We start from the raw sequence: 18,685 nt of genomic DNA, 5'->3' as shown, positions 1-18,685 counted from the left end.
GAGGTTTTTGGCACAGCTTGCCTTCATTACTCAGGCCATTGATTATACGAGTTGAGACATTATGTTTCAGTTGTACAGGATGTTGGCAAGGCCACTTTTAAAGTACTGTGTACCATTCCAGTCAGCCTGATACACGAAGGATACAATTAAATTGGTCAGGGTGCAGAAAAGATCCACAAGGATGCAGCTGGGACTGGATGATTTGAGTTATGGAGGCTGGACATGCTGGCACATTTTCCCCACGGAGCATAGGAGGTACAACAATTACTGTATAGAAGTTTATAAAGTCATGCGGTGAATAGCAAAGGTCTTTCCCATAGGATAGGGGCGTCCAAATTAAGGTGACAGGAGAAAGATTTAAAAGGGATCTTACGGTTAACTTATCCCACAGATGGTGGTATTTACATGTAATGAACTGCCAAAGTAATTGGTAGATGCAGGTACAATTACAACGTTTTAAAGACATTTGGAGAGGTACATGAATAGGAAAGGTTCAGAAGGATATGGACCAAATGCAGGCAAACAGAACTAGTTTAATGTGGGAAAATTGGTTGGCATGTCAGATTTGGACCAAGGGTCAGTTTCAATGACTAAGACTACTTCAGGAGACATGGTTACTTTGCCAGAAAAGTACATCTCCACTCATTCTAGTTAGTTTGGCTAGTTGCCAGTCATTAATAATACTGTTGAGAGATTAAAGATTTTGTTTAAAAAAAAAGTATATTCTTAATTCAGCCAAACAGAACAGACTGAAAAAAAAAGTTCCTCACTGCACAGTTGTAAGATCCAAGTGGATTGCTGACACACAAGATACTGGATCAGAATTAGGTCATTCAGCCCAGAGTTTACTCCACCATTCAATCATGGCTAATATGTTTCTCAACCCCATTCTCCTGCCATCTTCCCATAACTCTGATGCCCTTTACAACAATAAACTTGTCTTAAAGACATTTAATGACTTTACCTTCAGTTTGTGTGGCAATGAGTTCCACAGGTGCACCACCCTTTGGTTGAAGAAATTCAACCTTACCCCCGTTCTGAAGGGTCTTCCTTTCACTGAAGCTGGGCCCTCAGGTTTTAGTCTCTCCTACTAGTTGCCCAGACTATGTAAAACTCTTGAAATACCAAAACAGAAAATGAGAATAGAATTCTCGCATTTCTAAAGAAATAGTAGATGGGAGGAATAATTTTAAGTGGGCTCAGCATAACTGACTTTTTTGCAAAACTTCTCATTGCTCAAAATTAACAAGCCCGCTATTTTGTGTTTTTGAACTGGAAGACTATGACAGGCTCAAACAATGTCAACATGGATTTACGTGAAAGCTGTGTCTGACAAATAAGCGGGAATTATTTGATGATGTAACAAGTAGATAGGACAAGCAAATGGATATAATTTACATGAATTTAAAGTCCCACCTAAGAGATTACCATGCACATGGGATCAAAGGTCATGTACTGAAATGAACTGACAACATGTTGGTAGACAGGAATCAATCATAATATATATTCATGATTTAGAGGAGAGAACTAAATGTAATACCTCCACTTTTGCAGATAACACAAAGTTCAATGAGAGGGTATACTGTGAGCAGGATGCAGAGAAGCTTCAGTGGTATATGGAAGATGCAGAATGATATGCATACATATGGTCATCCATGTTGGTAGCAACACCAACCTGAAAACGGGCATGAGTGAATGAGTGAGAGAGAGCGCGAGAGTCTTTGCTTAGGACTAAAGAGTATGAGGAGAAAACAGGATAACGATACTGAGTTAGATGACCAGTCATGATGATGTTAAATTGTGGAGCAGGTTCAAAGGGCCAACAGGAAACTACGAGCAAAAGGAGGCTGAGCTGCATAAAGAAAGCTAGCCAAGAACAGCCATTGTGCTAAACTTCAAGCAGTACCTTTGATAACCAGACCAAAAGGAGAAAAAAAAATCATGAACATCTCCAGGCAGTGTGTGAGGGAGAAAGAAAACTTAAATATTTAGTTTGCTAAAACTACTGTGCCCACTGAGGAATCTAAGACTCATTTTCTCTCTGAAAAGATGCCATTCTGAGGAACCCACTTGTACAAGAAAATACAAGTGAACTTCAGAAGCAATGACAGCTGCTGAATTATACATCAAGCATTAAAACCAATTTCAGGAACAAGCTATATTATACCATGCAGACTTATTTCGAATCATGATTTTTTTTTTGCCTCCTTTACTAGTTTCAGATATTTTCTAATCAACTTCTTCAGAGATGCTGTTATACATCTCTGGAGCGGGTGCAACTCGAACCCAAGCAGACTAATCTTGAATGTTAATAATCATCTTCTCTATCCCTAAAGAAACTTCAAAAATAACTTGTTTTAAACAGATTAAAGGTTAATTTATTGCAAGTGTTTCACTGGTCTGTGACAATTTTATATTGAACAACTTTCATAATCCATTTTAGTTAAATAAAGAAATTCCTATCTCTGAATTTTCTTTGTAAACTTGCACTCAACTGATTAGAAATCATAACAAACCTCACATGACACTAATAACTACAACTGAATACTAAAGTTTCAAAGGTCAATGCAGACCGCTAGCTAACTCACTCATGTGGCTCACTCAATCCTGAACAAACTACTCCGTCAATACAAACAATTTTTACCCATTTCTCAGCAACCATTTTTGCCATTTACAATAGCAACCTCACATAAGTCTCCTTGATTTTGAGATGATACTTCTAATTATACTGCAATCATCATTACTTCCTAACAGCACGGCATGGGCACTTATGATTCCAGGTTCAAAGTGGTGGTTTGCTAGCGCAATTGGGATGAATCACTGCCGACATATCCTAGGTTCACAGCCCATCAAAAAAATTCATGAAAAGCACAGACCAGGAATTGCACCTAGAAATGTAGCAGCTTGCAGACTTCCAAAACCATACCAGAAAGATTTGAAGTGCCAACCATGGATCAGTTGCACAGCACAACCTAACACATTCATACATGCTATTCCTTGCATGTAAAAACCATTCTCTTGGAAGGAATGATTCCAGGATGTCAAAGTGATTCCCAGACATATAGCATTAAAACACATCACCACAATAATGAAGTAAATGAAAAACATTTTTGTAGTCCCACCCTCCTAACATTAAAGCAGCTCGAAGTATCCTCAACACTACAATTAAATTGTTGGCCTAGGGTACGAGCGCTCTTTTCACTGTAGTCGGGTTTGAACGCAACTGCACAGAAAAAGCACATGCTACCACTGAACCAGCGAGAAGTAACACACTAACAAACTTCAGAAATCTTCTTGCTTCCCTAACTCCACCTTTCTAAACAAAAACATCCTTCCTGGCCAAATCAAAGCAAAGCAATTTCAACTTTGAGCAGCAAAACCATACCAAGTCCTAATTCATGCCCTACCTATTCAGGTACTTCAACAAGAAAGTCTTCAACAGAAGTTTTACTTACTGATTCAGCCCCATCATCTTCCTTGTCTTCTACAATAAAGAAACAAAAACAATTGCTTTTGAACAGTTACTGTTTAAGATTTTTAAGAATAGCAACATTAACTTTTTTCTGATTTGTTACAGAAGTCTTAAATAAATAACAACACTGCTTTCACTGGATGATATGCACATTTTCTAATTTGCACTGTCCTCCAATAACTTGCAATGTTTCAGTCACCATAAATAATGGATTAGAAGCAGAACCATTCTTCCTCCCTATATTTACATTTGGACAGGTCTTCCAAGTTTTTGTAAAATGATTTTTTTCCTTCAGCATATTGCATTCTAATGTACAGCATGACAGAGCCCCACCTTCAGCCATCACCAAAATAAACAGCATTGCAGTTCCCAACTCATTTGTTCATCAACTCTATTCAATAGCTCAAACCTGGCCTCAAACTTGCATGCACTCATCTCATTTATCAACAGTACAGAATGTCCAAGTAAATAACATTGCAGTGTTCAGTACCAGCATCAGAATCTTCACCATCATCTGTTTTAGCTTGTTTGTTTTCAGGATCTTCCGTGCTACTTGTTGACTGTTTCCTCTTCCTACCTGGGCCACCTATAACCTTCTTTCTCTGATATAAAGCAAAAACAATTGGCAATCACGTTTCAGAACTTAAAACATTTGTTTGACAATTTAACGTTTATCTTTGAATATCAGTTAATTATATTCAGATATTATAGCACTTTGAAATAAACAAATTTAACAATCCTAAAGCAACTGCAAATGCATGGAGGGCATTTCCGAACAATGCAATTTGATGGAAAAGCATACCATAGCCGATCGTCCTTCCTGGAAGGGTTTTTTCTATGGCTTAGTACACATTTCATACCTCTTAATCACCCGACCAAGAAAGCCCTCAAATATCCCAGTTTGAGAGACTGGCTCTCCACTTAAATAGCAGTTGCAGTACAGTGAATCAGTCTCAACAAAGTGCAATCCCTGCCCTAACAGACCCTCAAATCAATACCCAGTAATGCTCGTACACGACCATCACACATCAACTTGGCTCACATGGACCAGAGACGCAAGCTTTTGAGGAAGGGGTTTGGGCATGAGTACAGGAAGAAAAGACAGACATTCAGAGTCTTACATCAAGCCGTAACACTCAAGTATTTCACACAATGAATTACCTTAAAGACAGTCCTACCTCACTACACTACCTTAAAAATCACTCAGATGTCCAAAAACCTGCTTCTTCCTCAGATTCTCAGTAAGGCAGCTGGTTAAAAATGTGAATATTATGCTTAATGGCAAGCTATTGAGCAAAGGGAACACCTCATTTCTGGATAATAAAAAAGGGAGATGGACATTCCACTACAAAGAAATATCCTGTAACTTGGCCATTTTGATCTTTCATTGATCATACCCGCTGGCTACTGATTAAAATAAAGTGCATTGTTTAAAAAAGGTACTTACGCCTCTGTTTCGATTCTTGTCTCTCCTTCTCAGTCTGCCACCAAACGCTCTTGCCGAGCCTTGAGCTCGGAACAGGTCCATGGGGATAATGTTTGGGGAGAAGAGTGAAGGGAGATTTCTGGTGGAGGAGGCAGCATTGAAGCCTCTGCCTCCCATTGGCTCATTCCAGTGTCCAGACATCCGCCTGGAACCTCCAGGCTGCATGTAGGGGTCATTCCAGTTTGCTCTCTTATTTGGAGCCCAGTCTCTAGACCAATTCTGACCCCGTTGACTACTATATGCTCTGTTGTGGTACTGATCTCTGCGAGTCCCGTAGGAGTTGTCGTAGTGGTCATAGTGACCTCCATAGGAATCGTTATAATTAGGTCCAGAATCACCGTAACCATAGCCGTAGCCAGATCTGTACGGATCATGGTCATTCATTGAAGACCTGGAGTCATAGGACTCATAAGGTGCAAACCTGAAAGAGTTGCAGAGCAAGCAAGGAATCTAATCAGTAGCTGGAAAGGACGATGGCAAAAGCCTGCCACTCAACTGACAGCAGACTAAAAACTAAACAGGATATTTCAGGTAATCATGGCGTCTGAGGTTTTACTTCTACATCTGTAAACAATGTCTAAATTACTAAATAAAGCAGCAAAAGGTGGCTTACTGAAACCAAAAAGACAAATACACGTGTAAGTAATGGGGTGACCAGCCTGCAATCGCTCAATATCCAACTTTCCTTCATAGAAATTGGAAAACAATTCATTTGGCCAACAGCAATCTTTGGAGACAAATGGTTCACGTCAACTGTCCAATGTTCTATTCTCCACCCCAACCCCCATCACAAATGTTCATTTGCTGGATGCCATCCTCAAAAACTTAACCTAATTGCTGGAAAGAAGGGAGATTTTACAAAACAATTACAGCATTCTATAATCTGCACATCATGAAGCATACATTTTAATGCAAACAGTAATTTGACATATTCATAGTTGGAATATCCCGTATGATAAACAAAACAATTATGCCAACAATCCTAGTGGCCTTAAATTAAGATTAAGTCTTGCATCTGGCTAATCTGGCATAGAATACCACACAAAACATTAGCTATAATTTTGTTTTAAACAATGAATTGTTAGTTAAAGCCTTAAGCATTCAATTCATGCTTAATTGAGTCAATTTAAAAGTTAAGTTTTAATTTCGATAAGGGTTAAAATAATGAATAAATCAGGGTTTCTCACCATAGTGAAGAAAAGCGCGAATGTTTCTTTGGGGCTAGGCGAGGGTGGAGGGAGGAAAGAAGAAATGTGTGCCAGCCTATTTAAATTTGAAGTGTCACATCAGTCCCAAGTGCCAATTTCTTCATTTTATGTGTGCAGCATTTTACCATTTAGTGACCTTCCAGAAGATACCTGTTGTGTTGGCCTGAAGTTTTATCACACTCTAACTGAGAGAGCATGTCCAGACGTTGGTTGATCTTAGCGATGATGGAATCTGTGTTAGTGTTTTTAGGAGCTTCCCAAGCTTTATTGCCAGAGTTATAGCCATAATTTCCTGAATAATTTTCTGAATTATCTTGGTTGTAATTGTAATCATAGCCATCATACCCTAACAGAAACAAAACAAAAGATCAGACATTCAGATTAGGAAAAAAATTGAAATATCAAGTCAGAAGAACAGACTTTCAACCAAAGCCTGTACCACTATTCAATAAGATCATAACTAATGCACACAGACTTGATTTACCCATCAATCATATGCCTCAAAACAACACTAATCCCTTTTGAAGATTAGTGGTCCCAATATTCGCATCTTCAAAGGTGAAAACAGTTCTAGATTTATTTGCTTCCCAACTTTACTCAGAAATGGCCTAGATCTCATTTTAAGACGGTGTTCTAATTTATTCTGGATTCGGAGGAAATGTCAGACACAGAGCACAGAAACAGGCCCTTTGCTCCACCATATCTACAAAGAACTAAATACACTAATTCAATTTACCTGTACTTGGGCCATAGCTTACTATACCCTGCCATTTTAAGTGTCCATCCAGATGCAGCTTGGGTGAAAAACATTCGCCTTGGATCCCCTCAAAAGCACTTACGCCCTCTGGTCTTAGACAACGTCCACTTATTCCAACAAATTGCTTTGTCATAAACAGAATATTCTTCAAACATCTAATTGTACAGGTATTCAAATCCATGTTATGCAATAAGCAACTTAACTCTGACAAATTAGAATTATAAAACCTGAGAGTTCAATATACAGTTGCATCAGTTAATTTAAATCACCTCTGACCTGAGAAATGTTTTCTAAGAAAACGGATTTACAAGTCATCACATTCCTTTATGTAATTCCATTTTGGAGCACCAGCTAATTTATTTCCAACCTTTAAACAATGGCAAGTTTAGATAAAAAGGCAAACTTAGCAATGAAATACCTAAGCAGGCAAGGGGTTTGGGATGGGAATGCCATTCTCATTTCATTGCAGTATTGTTGAATATGTCAATCACAAGCAGATACTAAAATCTGACCACCAATCTCACAAAATTATCCAAAAGGTTTAAGTCTCTCGGTAGCAAAACAAATATGCCTTCCTCAAGTTCTCCCGAGGGCAACTTTGTCAAGTACTATATAAAATCTTGAGTATCACTGTGCATTAGTTTTTTTTGTACTATGTCATTGTACATTGACAACTAGCCTCAAGAGACCAGACAATTAAAGTGAAGGAAAACAGATGTCATTCTTGTAAGTGTGCTTAACCCTACCTATTTCCAAATGTCATTTTAGCACGTCTGATACAATGGAGTTGTTTGCTAGGCCATTTCAGAGGGCAGTTAAGAATCAACCAAACCAGATAAGGGTGGTAGATTTCCTACCTTAAAGAACAGCAAGCTAAATAGCTTTTTACAATAATCCAGAAATATCAGTATTACAGATTATTAGCACTTTAATAAATGAATTTAAATACCCATAGCTACGACTATATAATTTGATAGATCGTTAGTCCAGGTTCCAGAATTACTCATCTAGTAAATAACCAATAACATAGCTTACTACTTAATTTATGTCCAATATAACAAATTTGGGCATCAACATTAATTGATTCCAAGACATGCCCTCCTATTCAACCCATTATTCCTTACACAGTGAAAGTCCATTACGTTTCAAATGAACTGAATTTGCAGAGTTCCCATGAATACTAGAAAGATGTCATTTAATATTAATTTCAAAATAAGAGAAATCAGACATTTTTCTTAAGATGGCCCAGTTGGAACTGTTACACTTTGTGAACCCCTATGTCCACGTTATAATGGACTTCCACTGTACATTATAAATAGCAATTCCTGACCCTATTAGCCTACAATGTCTTCCCACTTCTGGAACTTCAGTGATAAAGTGAAAGCAAATCACCTTGACCATCGTCTCCTCCCGCATTCCAAGCATCATCCTCTCCGTACTCTAAGGAAAACAGAATCAGACACTAATCATCAACTCAACTGATACTTCAACGATTTCACAAAAATGCACTTCATTGTTATTTGTAAGGAAGTAAAAGCCAGAAGAACCTGGCATAATTTGTTACAATGGCAATGATGAGGTAATTCAGCTCAACATAACTAAGAAGTTAAATTGTGCACAATAAGTTAGAAAACAAACAATTCTTGCAGGTGACCCAAGGCTGAATTGTCAATATTCTCATCTCTTCTACTGAAGGAACTCATGCAAGCCAAATGAATACTGACAGGTGATTTGAAGCTGAAGAGATGAATTTAATAAACAGATTCATACTGTAGGGAATCTAATCTAATTTGGTATAGTATTCACCATATTCATTACATAGCTACAGATTCAACACAGCAGTTGTTGTAAACCTAATGGATTCCACCACTTCCCCAATATCCACTTTCCCAAACCAGAAATTTTACCACTTGTGCAGTACAAAAGGATATACCTATTCAACCTCTCAAAATGCATGGGATTACCACATCACTGGTAAACTGATGCATTAAACACTAAAGCAAAATACATTCTCGGAGAAGGTTTAAAACTCAACATCCACAATTATTAGAAGTCATTCAGACCAAGAAACTGTAGCTGCCGGACACGTTGAAAAACAGATTATATAACCCTAACTCACCTCGAGATAGGCATCAATTTAGCACAGAACTGTTTTAGGTTAAGGAAAGATGGAAATGAGAGGGGAAACCTTAACAATTAAAGACATTACAGAAGAATAAACATGCAGCAATAAATCAAATGACTGTAGAGAGATGTAAAACATTCAAGAATCAACTTGTTTTGTGAATTTATTGGGAAAAAAAAGGAAGATCATAACAGTTTCTAGCAAGCAAATGTAGCTTATTGCAGTCTTGTCAACACATTCCAACTACATTCAACATTAGAACAGGTTATGATGTAATTAAATAAAAACAAACAGGTATATGGTTTCGATCTGAATAGCCCATTATAAGATACTACTAACACCTATACACCCTATCATATAAAGGAGTATATTTTTATCACACGTTTGCTTTAAAAAGAAAACTGATTAGATGTTTCAGTGCTTCCTAATTGCAACTTACGAACAATGCATGATAATTACCCCAATGTGGAGGCATTAAGGCATATGCTTGGCAACATCCTATATATCTCAGCCAATATCAAATTTCAGAGGATTTTGCCACAGGCAAGTAGACAAATGATAGCATGTTACATCATTCCAATCCGTGCAAACTTTGTAACAAAATTCAGCCAGTATAAACGAGAAATGTTGTAATGACATTAAAAGAACCAAGTTTTGTATAGGATTACTTTTATGAAATCTCAAGAGATATAAGCAAGTACACGATTAATAACAGCATATCAGCTACATGTGTTTCTCAAATATGCAACATATAGCACAGAAAACAAAGGACTACAGTGTACGATTTTAACAACTTCATTTTATTATCTGGAAATGACAATAAAAGAATTAGTAATGATCAATATGTTCGGACTTTTTCCAATCATAGGAATATAATCAATAAGTGCTGGCGCAGCCAGTGATGACATGTCTAGAAGGCATTGGAGAGCTGCCTTCTTGAAAATCCACTATATATTTGCTGCAGGAAGACTCACATTGCCATTGGAAAGGGAATGCCAGGCGTTTGACTCAAACACAGAAGTATCATCAATAGACTTCCAAGTCACTCACCACTCTAATTTGAAGGAGATAGTCATGCTCCCACGTATCTGCTGCCCTGGTCCTTCTTGATGGAAGTGGTTGCAGGTTTGAAACATGTTGCCGAAGGAGCCTTGGTAAATTTCTCCACCGTATCTTGCAGGTGGTACATACTGCTGCTACTGAGTGTCAGTGGTGCAGGAAGTGATTTTTTTTCTAGGTGGTGCCAACTAAGGAGGCTGCATGATCATGGTTGGTGTTAAGCTTTATTGTTGTCGACATTGCACTCAATCAGGCTATTGGAGAGCATTTTATCATACTCCTTTTAGATGACGGGCAGGTTTGAGTCAGGGAGAGTTGCCATCATTCATGACTTACTGCAAGATTCCGGACTTCTTGTCCTCACTATTTGTATGGCTCCCCCATTTCAGTTTCGAGTCAATGATAACCCTTTAATGTTGATAGTGGAGAATTCAGTATTGACAATGGTTAAGGAGTGATGGTTTAATTTGTGTTTCTTACCACTTGTCAGCTTAAGCCTAGATATTATCCAGGTCTTACTACATTTAGATGTTTCAGAATCGGAGTCATTGTAAATGGCGTTAAACACGGCACAATCGTTCGTGAAAATCCCCACTTATGACCTCATGATGGAGGAAAGGTAAATGATGAAACAAGATGAAGACGTTTGGGCCGAGGACAATACGCAGAAGAACTTCTGGAAATGTGCTCTGGAACAGAGATGACTGACCTCCAACAACCACAACTACAACTATCTTTCATTATGCCAGGCAGGATTCCAGAGTTTAATTCCTTTCAACAATTTCTCCAGACTCCAGTTTTACTTGGGTTGCTCAATGCCATACTGTCAAATGCAGCCTTGACTGAAAGGCAGTTATACTCTCCTCACACCTGAAGTCACTCTTCTGTCCATGTTTGAACCAACACTGTAATGAGGTCAGGAGCTGAATGACAGTGGCAGAATTCAAAATGGGAATCACTGCTAATACTATTGGTAATAAAGTGGTGCTTGATAGCCTGGATGATCACAGATTTGAGCACCCAGAAGGACATTTGGTCCAATCTTTTCCACATAACCCTGCACATCATTTCTATCCAAAGAACCAACTGATGCTTACCTCATGCCTCGATTGAACCTGCCTCCATCGCATTTTCAGCAATCAAAATCCATTCCCTCACTGCTACTCGCCTGTTGACAAGTTTTGTTTTCCCTGGAACAGCTTAGCTACAGGTGCAGAAACGTCTGGAACATCTTCAGTACTTCACCTGAACATTGTCAGGGATTACAGACTTCACTGTATCCAGTGACTCAAACCATTACATCAAAAGAACCAAATTGGCTGAAGACTGGCATGTGACCCTGGGGCATGCAGAGATAGTTCATCCAATCATTGCTTCTGGCTGACAATTACTGCACATGCTTCAGCCTTAGCTGAAGACCACGATGTCTGTGGAAGTTTCTTTTGTCACTGAGTTGTTCAACGTCTATTATCATTCATGACTGGCTGCAACAGGACTGCAGAGTTTAGATCTAATCTTTTGGTTGCAGAATTACTTAGTTCCATCACTTGTTGCTTGTGCTGTTTGATACACAGGTAGCACTGTTATGTAACTTCACCAAGTTGACCTCATTGTTAGATATGCTGGTGTGGCTTCTCGCATGCCCTCCTGCACTCTTCACTGAACATGGTTCATCACCTGGCTTGACAGTGATCGTAGAGTGGGGATATGAGGTTGCAAATTTTGACAGTGTTCAGTTCTGCTATTGTTAGCCCACTGTGCTTCAGAGATGGCCAGTCTCAAGTTGCTGTTCAAAGTCTGTCCAATTTAACATGGTTATTGTACCCATTCAACACGATGTACGGAATTATCAATGTAAGGGCTGGACTGGGTCTCAACAGTGACCACTGCACAATCCTTGTAATGAACAGATGTATCTGCAGGCAGACTGGCAAGGATGAGGTCAAGAATGGAATTTCTTGTTACTTGATGACACCAACGAAACTCCCTCCTGATTGTATACCACTGTGCCACTACCTCCGCTGGGTTTGTCATGGCAGTAGATAGTGTCTGAGATAATGTCTGTAAGGTACAATCCTGAGAGTATGACTATGTCAGATTGCTTCTTGAATGGTCTGAGACAGTTCTCCCAATTCTGGCACTGGCCCACACATGTTGATAAGGACAACTTTACACGGTGTCAAAAGGGCTGCGTTTGCCATTGTCATTTCCAGTGCTGAAGTGCAGGTGGCCCATCTGATTTTTTTTTCTGAGACTTTGTAGAGATGGTTGCAACTGAACAGCTTGCTCGGCCATTTCGGAGGGCAGTTAAATGTTTTGCCATGTTGGTGTGCACCTGAAGTCACTTGTAGGTAAGACCAGGCAAGGGTAACATTTCTCTTTAAAGGATGTTAGTGAACCAACTGGCTTTATTCGACAACAGACATTACTAGACTCAACAACAAACTTAGTGGTGGGCAACACAGACCATCGCCTCCACCTCAGTATAGCCAATATTACAAAGCAGTGGTAATACTCAATGTTATAGTGACAGAATATAACCACGTATAATTTATAATCTAACATGCACCTGTGACAAATATTACCTTAGAAGTCATATGTACACTGCACTGTCTAGCACATGATATGCCTCCAGTTCAAGAGAGAAACGGCAATACACTAATTTGGCCCTCTATTTTCATTTTCCTGGGTAACAAGAATCTGGAGACAGTTAGGGTGAAGGGCAAGGCTGGTCAGTGTAGAGAAATTGAGGTTTTGGTCAAGAAAAAGGAAGCATGTGTCAGATATAGACAGCAGAAATTGATTAAACCCTTAGAAGAGTTTAAAGGCAGTAGGAGTACATTTAAGCGGGAAATCAGGAGTGCAATAAGAGGGAACGAGAAAGCTTTGGCAAATAGGGTTAAGGAGAATCCAATGGGATTCTACAAATACATTTAGGACAGAAGGACAACTATCAGTAAGGCCACCTACGTGTGGGGCCACAGGAAATTGAGAAGATACTAAACAAGTATATTGCATCAACGTTTACTCTGGAGAAGGATATGGAAGGTATAGAACATGGGGAAATATCACCAACATCTTGAAAATAGTTCATGTCGGTGGCGGTGCTAGACAGCATAAAAGGAATTAAGGAAGGTAAATTCCCAGGACGTGATCAGGCGAACCCTAGAGCTCCGAGGGAAGCTAGGGAAGTGAAATATTTGTATCATCGATAGCCACAGTTGAGGTGCTGGAAGACTGGAGGTTGGCTACTGTGGAGTCACTATTTAAGAAAGGTGGTGAGGAAAAGTCAGTGAACTACAGACCAGTGAGCCTGACATTGATGGTGGACGGAAACCTGAGGTACAGGATTAAATGCATTTGGAAAGGTAAAGACCGATTAAGGATAGGAGAAAGTGAGGACTGCAGATGCTGGAGATCAGAGCTGAAAAGGTGTTACTGGAAAAGTGCAGGTCAGGCAGCATCCAAGGAGCAGGAGAATCGACATTTCGGACATGAGCCCTTCATTCCTGAAGAAGGGCTCATGCCCGAAACGTCAATTCTCCTGCTCCTTGGGTGCTGCCTGACCTTCTGCGCTTTTCCAGCAACACATTTTCAGCACCGATTGAGAACAGTCAACATGGCTTTGTCCATGAGAAATCATGATTCACTAACTTGGCTGAGTTTTTTCAATTAGTAACGCAGACGATTGATAAGGGTAAGGTGAGTGTGATGTATATGGACTTCAGTAAAGCGTTTGACAAAGATTCCTCACGGTAGACTGGTTAGCAAAGTTAGATCACATGAAATACAGGGAGAATTAACATTTGGATACAGAACTTGCGCCAAGGTAAAAGACAGAGTGGGAGTGGAGGGTTGCCTTTCAGACAGGAAACCTGTGCACAAGGATTGGTGAGGGGTCCAGTGCTTTTCATCATTTATATAAATGATGTGGATGTGAACAAAGGAGGTATGGTTAGCAGATTACACCAAAATTGGAGACGTAGCAGTGAAGTGCGCCATTGGGCTGAGGAGTGGCAGATGGAATTTAATTTAGATAAATCCAAGGTGCTTCATTTTGGAAAAGCAAATCAGAGCAGACTTACACACTTACTGATATGGTCCTGGTGGTAGTGCGGGGGTAAAGAAAAAAAGGAAAAAAAAAAACAGGGATCATCACAGAGCATTGCCCTTTGATGTGAAGGGCACTGCTTGTCACTGGCCTGAAAAAAAAATGATATGGTCCTGGGGAGTGTTGCTGAACAAAGAGACTTTGGAGTGCAAGTTCACTTGAAAGTGGAGTCACAGGTAGGACAGTGAGGGCGGCATTTGGTGTGCTTGCCTTTATTGGTCAGCATATGAAGTATAAGAGTTGGAATGTCATAGTGCAGCTGTACAGGTCATTAGTTCAGCCATTTTTGGAATACTACATGCAATTCTGGTCCCCCTGCCACAGAAAGGATGCTGTAAAACTTGAGAGAGTTCAGAAAAGATTTACAAGGATGTTGCCACAGTTGGAGGATTTGAGCTAAAAGGACTGGCTGAATAGGTTGGGTCTATTTCCCTGGACATGGTTTATAAGTGACCTAATCAAGGTTTATAAAATGAGAGGCATGGATAGGGTAAATAGATAGGGTCTTTTCCCCAGTGTGGGGGAGTCCAAAACTAGAGGGCATAGGTTTACGGTGAGAGAGGAAGGATTTAAAAGGGGAACTTAATGAGCTGCCAGAGGAAGTGATGGAGGCTAGTACAATTACAACATTTAAAAGACACCTGGATTGATATATAAATAGGAAGGTTTAAAGAGGGCGACGGGCCAATGCTGGCAAATGGGGCGAGACTTATTTAGGGTATCTGGTCAGCGTGCAAAAGTTGGACTGAAAGGTCTGTTTCCGTGCTGTACATCTCTTTGACTCCATGAGTGAACTCACGTGAAATCAAGCCCTCATGTTGGCAAACATTACGTAACAACAACCATTAATACAAGGCACTCGGATGCTATTTTTAAATTCATTCCCAAGGCAGATCTTAAAATAATCCGAACTAGAAGATCATATCCAATTCTGTATTCACCAAGGCAACTCCACTGAGTGTTACACAAGTTTCATTTATGTTACAGTTCATTACAACAGGAAGCAATCATCAAATTTTTGCAGACAACACATCCAACTGAACAAAAACAGTCTGAAATACAATCCACATCAACCAATTACCTAATCGCTATACCTCTCTGCTAATCTCTGCTCATAACGTCTTATCGGAGAGATAGAGAAATAGATGAATGGCAAGAATTAGTCAGCAATTACTACAATAACATTGCAGTAATTTGGCACCAATATTCCGATTTACACCATCCACAGTACAGCTACCTATGAAGTAAAACTGCAAACAGGGAAGCATCATGAAAGAATAACTGGGTGGGGGAGAACAGAAAGAGGGATGGAGAGAGCGTGGTGAGATGGGTGGAGAGAAACAGAGGGAGAGCGGTGGTGGGGGGGCAGATAGGTTGGAGGGTAGAGGGGTGGGGGGGTTAGAGGGGTGCGAGAGAGGGGTGGGGAGAGAGAGAGAGAGAGAGAAGGGGGCTGAGGGCGGGGAAGTGGAAAGAATACATCACGCCGATTTGGGGTGTCAGGTTTGTGGCGCGTGCGTGCGCGCGCGAGCGAGCTCGGAGAGGGGGGGAGCGCGCCTGGAGTAGGAGGTGGCGGCGGCCATTTTGTGGTGATCGAGGGAATCGGGGAATAGGGCATTGGAGCGAAAGGGCGGTGGGGGAAAAAGAAAGGTCCCTCGCCATCAAATCAGGACACAGTATTTAATAAAACTAAAATGTATAGAGGAGAAGAAAAATCAGGAACCGATCAGAAAACACCCAATCTTCAAAACCGTCACAGAAAAGCGACAGCTAACCACGCGTGCGTCACAATTTTTATTTGACTGAATACGGATCGGTTCTGTTTCTGAAGGTGCCCGTCAGTAATTCTCCTACCCACCCACCCCCCCCAAAAAAACATATCCAGGGTTGGAATAAAAGTGGATTTAAGTCATCTGTAAAAATAATTCGACATCCCCCGGCTGTTCGGAGGGTGATTGATATCATCACCAGCCAATGGTAGATGTCTCCAACAGCAGCTAGACCAATTCGTGAAACCTGGATGGGAGGCACCACCGTGCCAATGCTGCGGTTTTACTCATCGTGGGAAAATAAACCGACAGAGGGGTAGAAACAAACACCTAACGACGGGGGCGCCAACGGAGAAAATCGGGCTTTCAATAGTAAGGGGTTTTACTGGGGGTGTGCAGGAAGGTGGAATTGAAAAAGAAGGAATTTGTCGATTTTCACCAAGCGCGCAAATGCTGATAAGGCAGGTGGAGTCGTGAGTGCAAAAGGAAACGAGAGCCCGATTGTCACCCACCTCCGTAGCGACCGTCCATTGTGGTCCGGCTTCAGAAAGAAAACGGTCGGGCCCTTGGCGACGTCAAAAGCGTGGAGTCACGTGGGGGTGAAGACGTCGTCACGTCGCAGCGTCTGCAGCACGTGAGAGACGTCACGCTGCAGCGTCATGTGTCGGCCACTGTGACGTACATGTAGCTTTTCCACCTTCGCCCTTCATCATTGGGTGGTGTAGCGGGTTAATGTTTATGTTGCTGGAGGTGCAGGGTCTACCTGTCGTTTCAAATCTCCTATTTGCCTTTGACAGGTGTTAAATGTTTCCCTTGTTTCATCCAGTCTCCTCTTTTCCTAAACCGTTAAAAATCACACAACACCAGGTTATAGTCCAACAGGTTTAACTGGAAGCACACTAGCTTTCGGAGCGAGTGTGCTTCCAATTAAACCTGTTCGACTATAACCTGGTGTTGTGTGATTTTTAACTGTGTACACCCCAGTCCAACACCGGCATCTCCAAATCATTTCCTAAACTGAGCATACCTGGGTTCAAGTCTGACTTACTCCAGGAGAAACTGAGGACTGCAGAGGTTGGAGACCAGACTCGAAAAATGCGGCGCTGGAAAAGCACAGCAGATCAGGTAGCATCCGAGAGGAGCAGGACAATCGACGTTTGGGGCGTAAGCTCTTCATCAGAAATGTGATGCTACCTGACCTGCTGTCCTTTCCAGCGCCACACTTTCCGCCTCTACCCTACTCCAGAGGTGTGTTACAGATTGATTGGGAAAATATGTAAATCTAAGAACTGTTTCTCTCAGAAGGTCGTTTACCTTTGGAACTCACTGCTGCAAAGTACGATACATTTAGATTGAGAGATATAGACAGACAGATTCTTGGTCAATAGAGGAATCAACAGTTATGCATGAAAATGTATAGATCCACCATAATCCTCCTGAATGGCAGGACCAGGCTCAAGGAGTTGGACAGTCCAACATAGTGAAGAACAGAAATTGTTGGATAAATTCAGCAGGTCTGGCACCCCATTTTCCAGCTCTAAGGCGTATGACCATTTCATGTCTTAAATGTCGAGAGATTCTGCCTTAACCTCTCCAGAAGTTCTAGTCTTCCTAGCAGAAAGAAGTTGTGAAACTTGAAAGGGGGTTCAGAAAAGATTTACAAGGATGTCGTGAGGATTGGAGGGTTTGAAATATAGGAAGAAGCTGAATAGGCTGGGGCTGTTTTCCCTGGAGTGTCAGAGGCTAAGGAGTGATCTTATCTAAGTTTATAAAACCATGAAGGGCATGCATAGGATAAATAGACAAGGTCTTTTCCCAGGAGTGGGCAAGTCCAGAATGAGAAGGCATAGGTTTAGGGTAAGAGGGAAAAGATATAAAAGGGAACTAAGGGGCAACTTTTCACACGAAGGATCGTTTGTGTATGGGATGAGCTGCCAGAAAAAGTGGTGGAGGCTGGTACAATTACAACATTTAAAAGGATTGCTATATGAATAGAAAAGGTTTAGAGGGACATGAGCCAAATGCTGGCAAATGGGATTAGATTAGATTGGGATATCTGGTCGGCATGAACGAGTTGGACCGAAGGGTCTGGGTGCATGCTGTACATATCAATGAATCTAAGTGAAGAAGGGACTCAGGATTTGAAACATTAACTCAGTTTTCTCTTCACTGCCATTGTCAGGTCTGTTGAATTTCTTAAGTAAGTTCTGCTTTTGTTTTGTTTTAGAGTCATAAAATGTTAAAGCACGGGGTAAAAGGCCCATTGTGTCTGGTCCAGATTTCAAGAATCTATGGTGTTTCATCACATTTTCCAGATCTTGGTCCACATTATGGTGCTTCAAATGATTATCTAAATACTTCTTAAATGTCTTAAAGATTTCTGCCTCAATCACCCCTTTCTGATGAAGGGTAATTCTGAAGAGGTGTCATACCATACCCAATAATAACTCTGTTTCTTGCTCCATAGAAGTCCAAGTTGGATGTTTGTATCCCAACTGCCCCTAAAGGTCTATCATAAAACCTATAGAAATTGTGTCTTGATTCAAAGTTTGGGAGAAGATTTGTAGCTCGGGTACTCGTTGTTGTGGTTCTGTTCTGTGGCTTCACAGGAGGCTCCCAAGCACTGAGGATGTCACCTAGACAGGGACGAAACATCTGCAACACAAATTGTCTTTTAATTAATATGATGCTTGACACCCCC

General features: G+C 40.7%; 1 protein-coding gene across 2 annotated transcripts in view; it reads right to left on the bottom strand.

Moving 5' to 3' along the window:
* LOC132835909 (A-kinase anchor protein 8-like) overlaps window positions 1-16,588 on the bottom strand; it is a 32,030-nt gene extending 15,442 nt beyond the window's left edge. Inside the window, exons 1-6 of one of the 2 annotated variants that reach the window (XM_060855012.1) lie at window positions 16,497-16,588; window positions 8,316-8,363; window positions 6,317-6,512; window positions 4,920-5,379; window positions 3,963-4,074; window positions 3,456-3,484 (exon numbers count right to left, since the gene is read on the bottom strand). In XM_060855012.1, coding sequence (XP_060710995.1) covers window positions 3,456-3,484; window positions 3,963-4,074; window positions 4,920-5,379; window positions 6,317-6,512; window positions 8,316-8,363; window positions 16,497-16,515 — 864 coding nt within the window. In that variant the 5' untranslated portion in view covers window positions 16,516-16,588. Of the gene's footprint in view, window positions 1-3,455; window positions 3,485-3,962; window positions 4,075-4,919; window positions 5,381-6,316; window positions 6,513-8,315; window positions 8,364-16,496 lie in introns of both variants that reach the window. The other variant, XM_060855013.1, reaches the window with a different exon arrangement.
* Between the last annotated feature and the right edge of the window lie 2,097 nt (window positions 16,589-18,685).

Source organism: Hemiscyllium ocellatum, chromosome 45, assembly GCF_020745735.1.
Source record: "Hemiscyllium ocellatum isolate sHemOce1 chromosome 45, sHemOce1.pat.X.cur, whole genome shotgun sequence".
NCBI classification, from domain to species: Eukaryota; Metazoa; Chordata; class Chondrichthyes; order Orectolobiformes; family Hemiscylliidae; genus Hemiscyllium; species Hemiscyllium ocellatum.
This window is presented reverse-complemented; position numbering and strand designations above follow the sequence as displayed.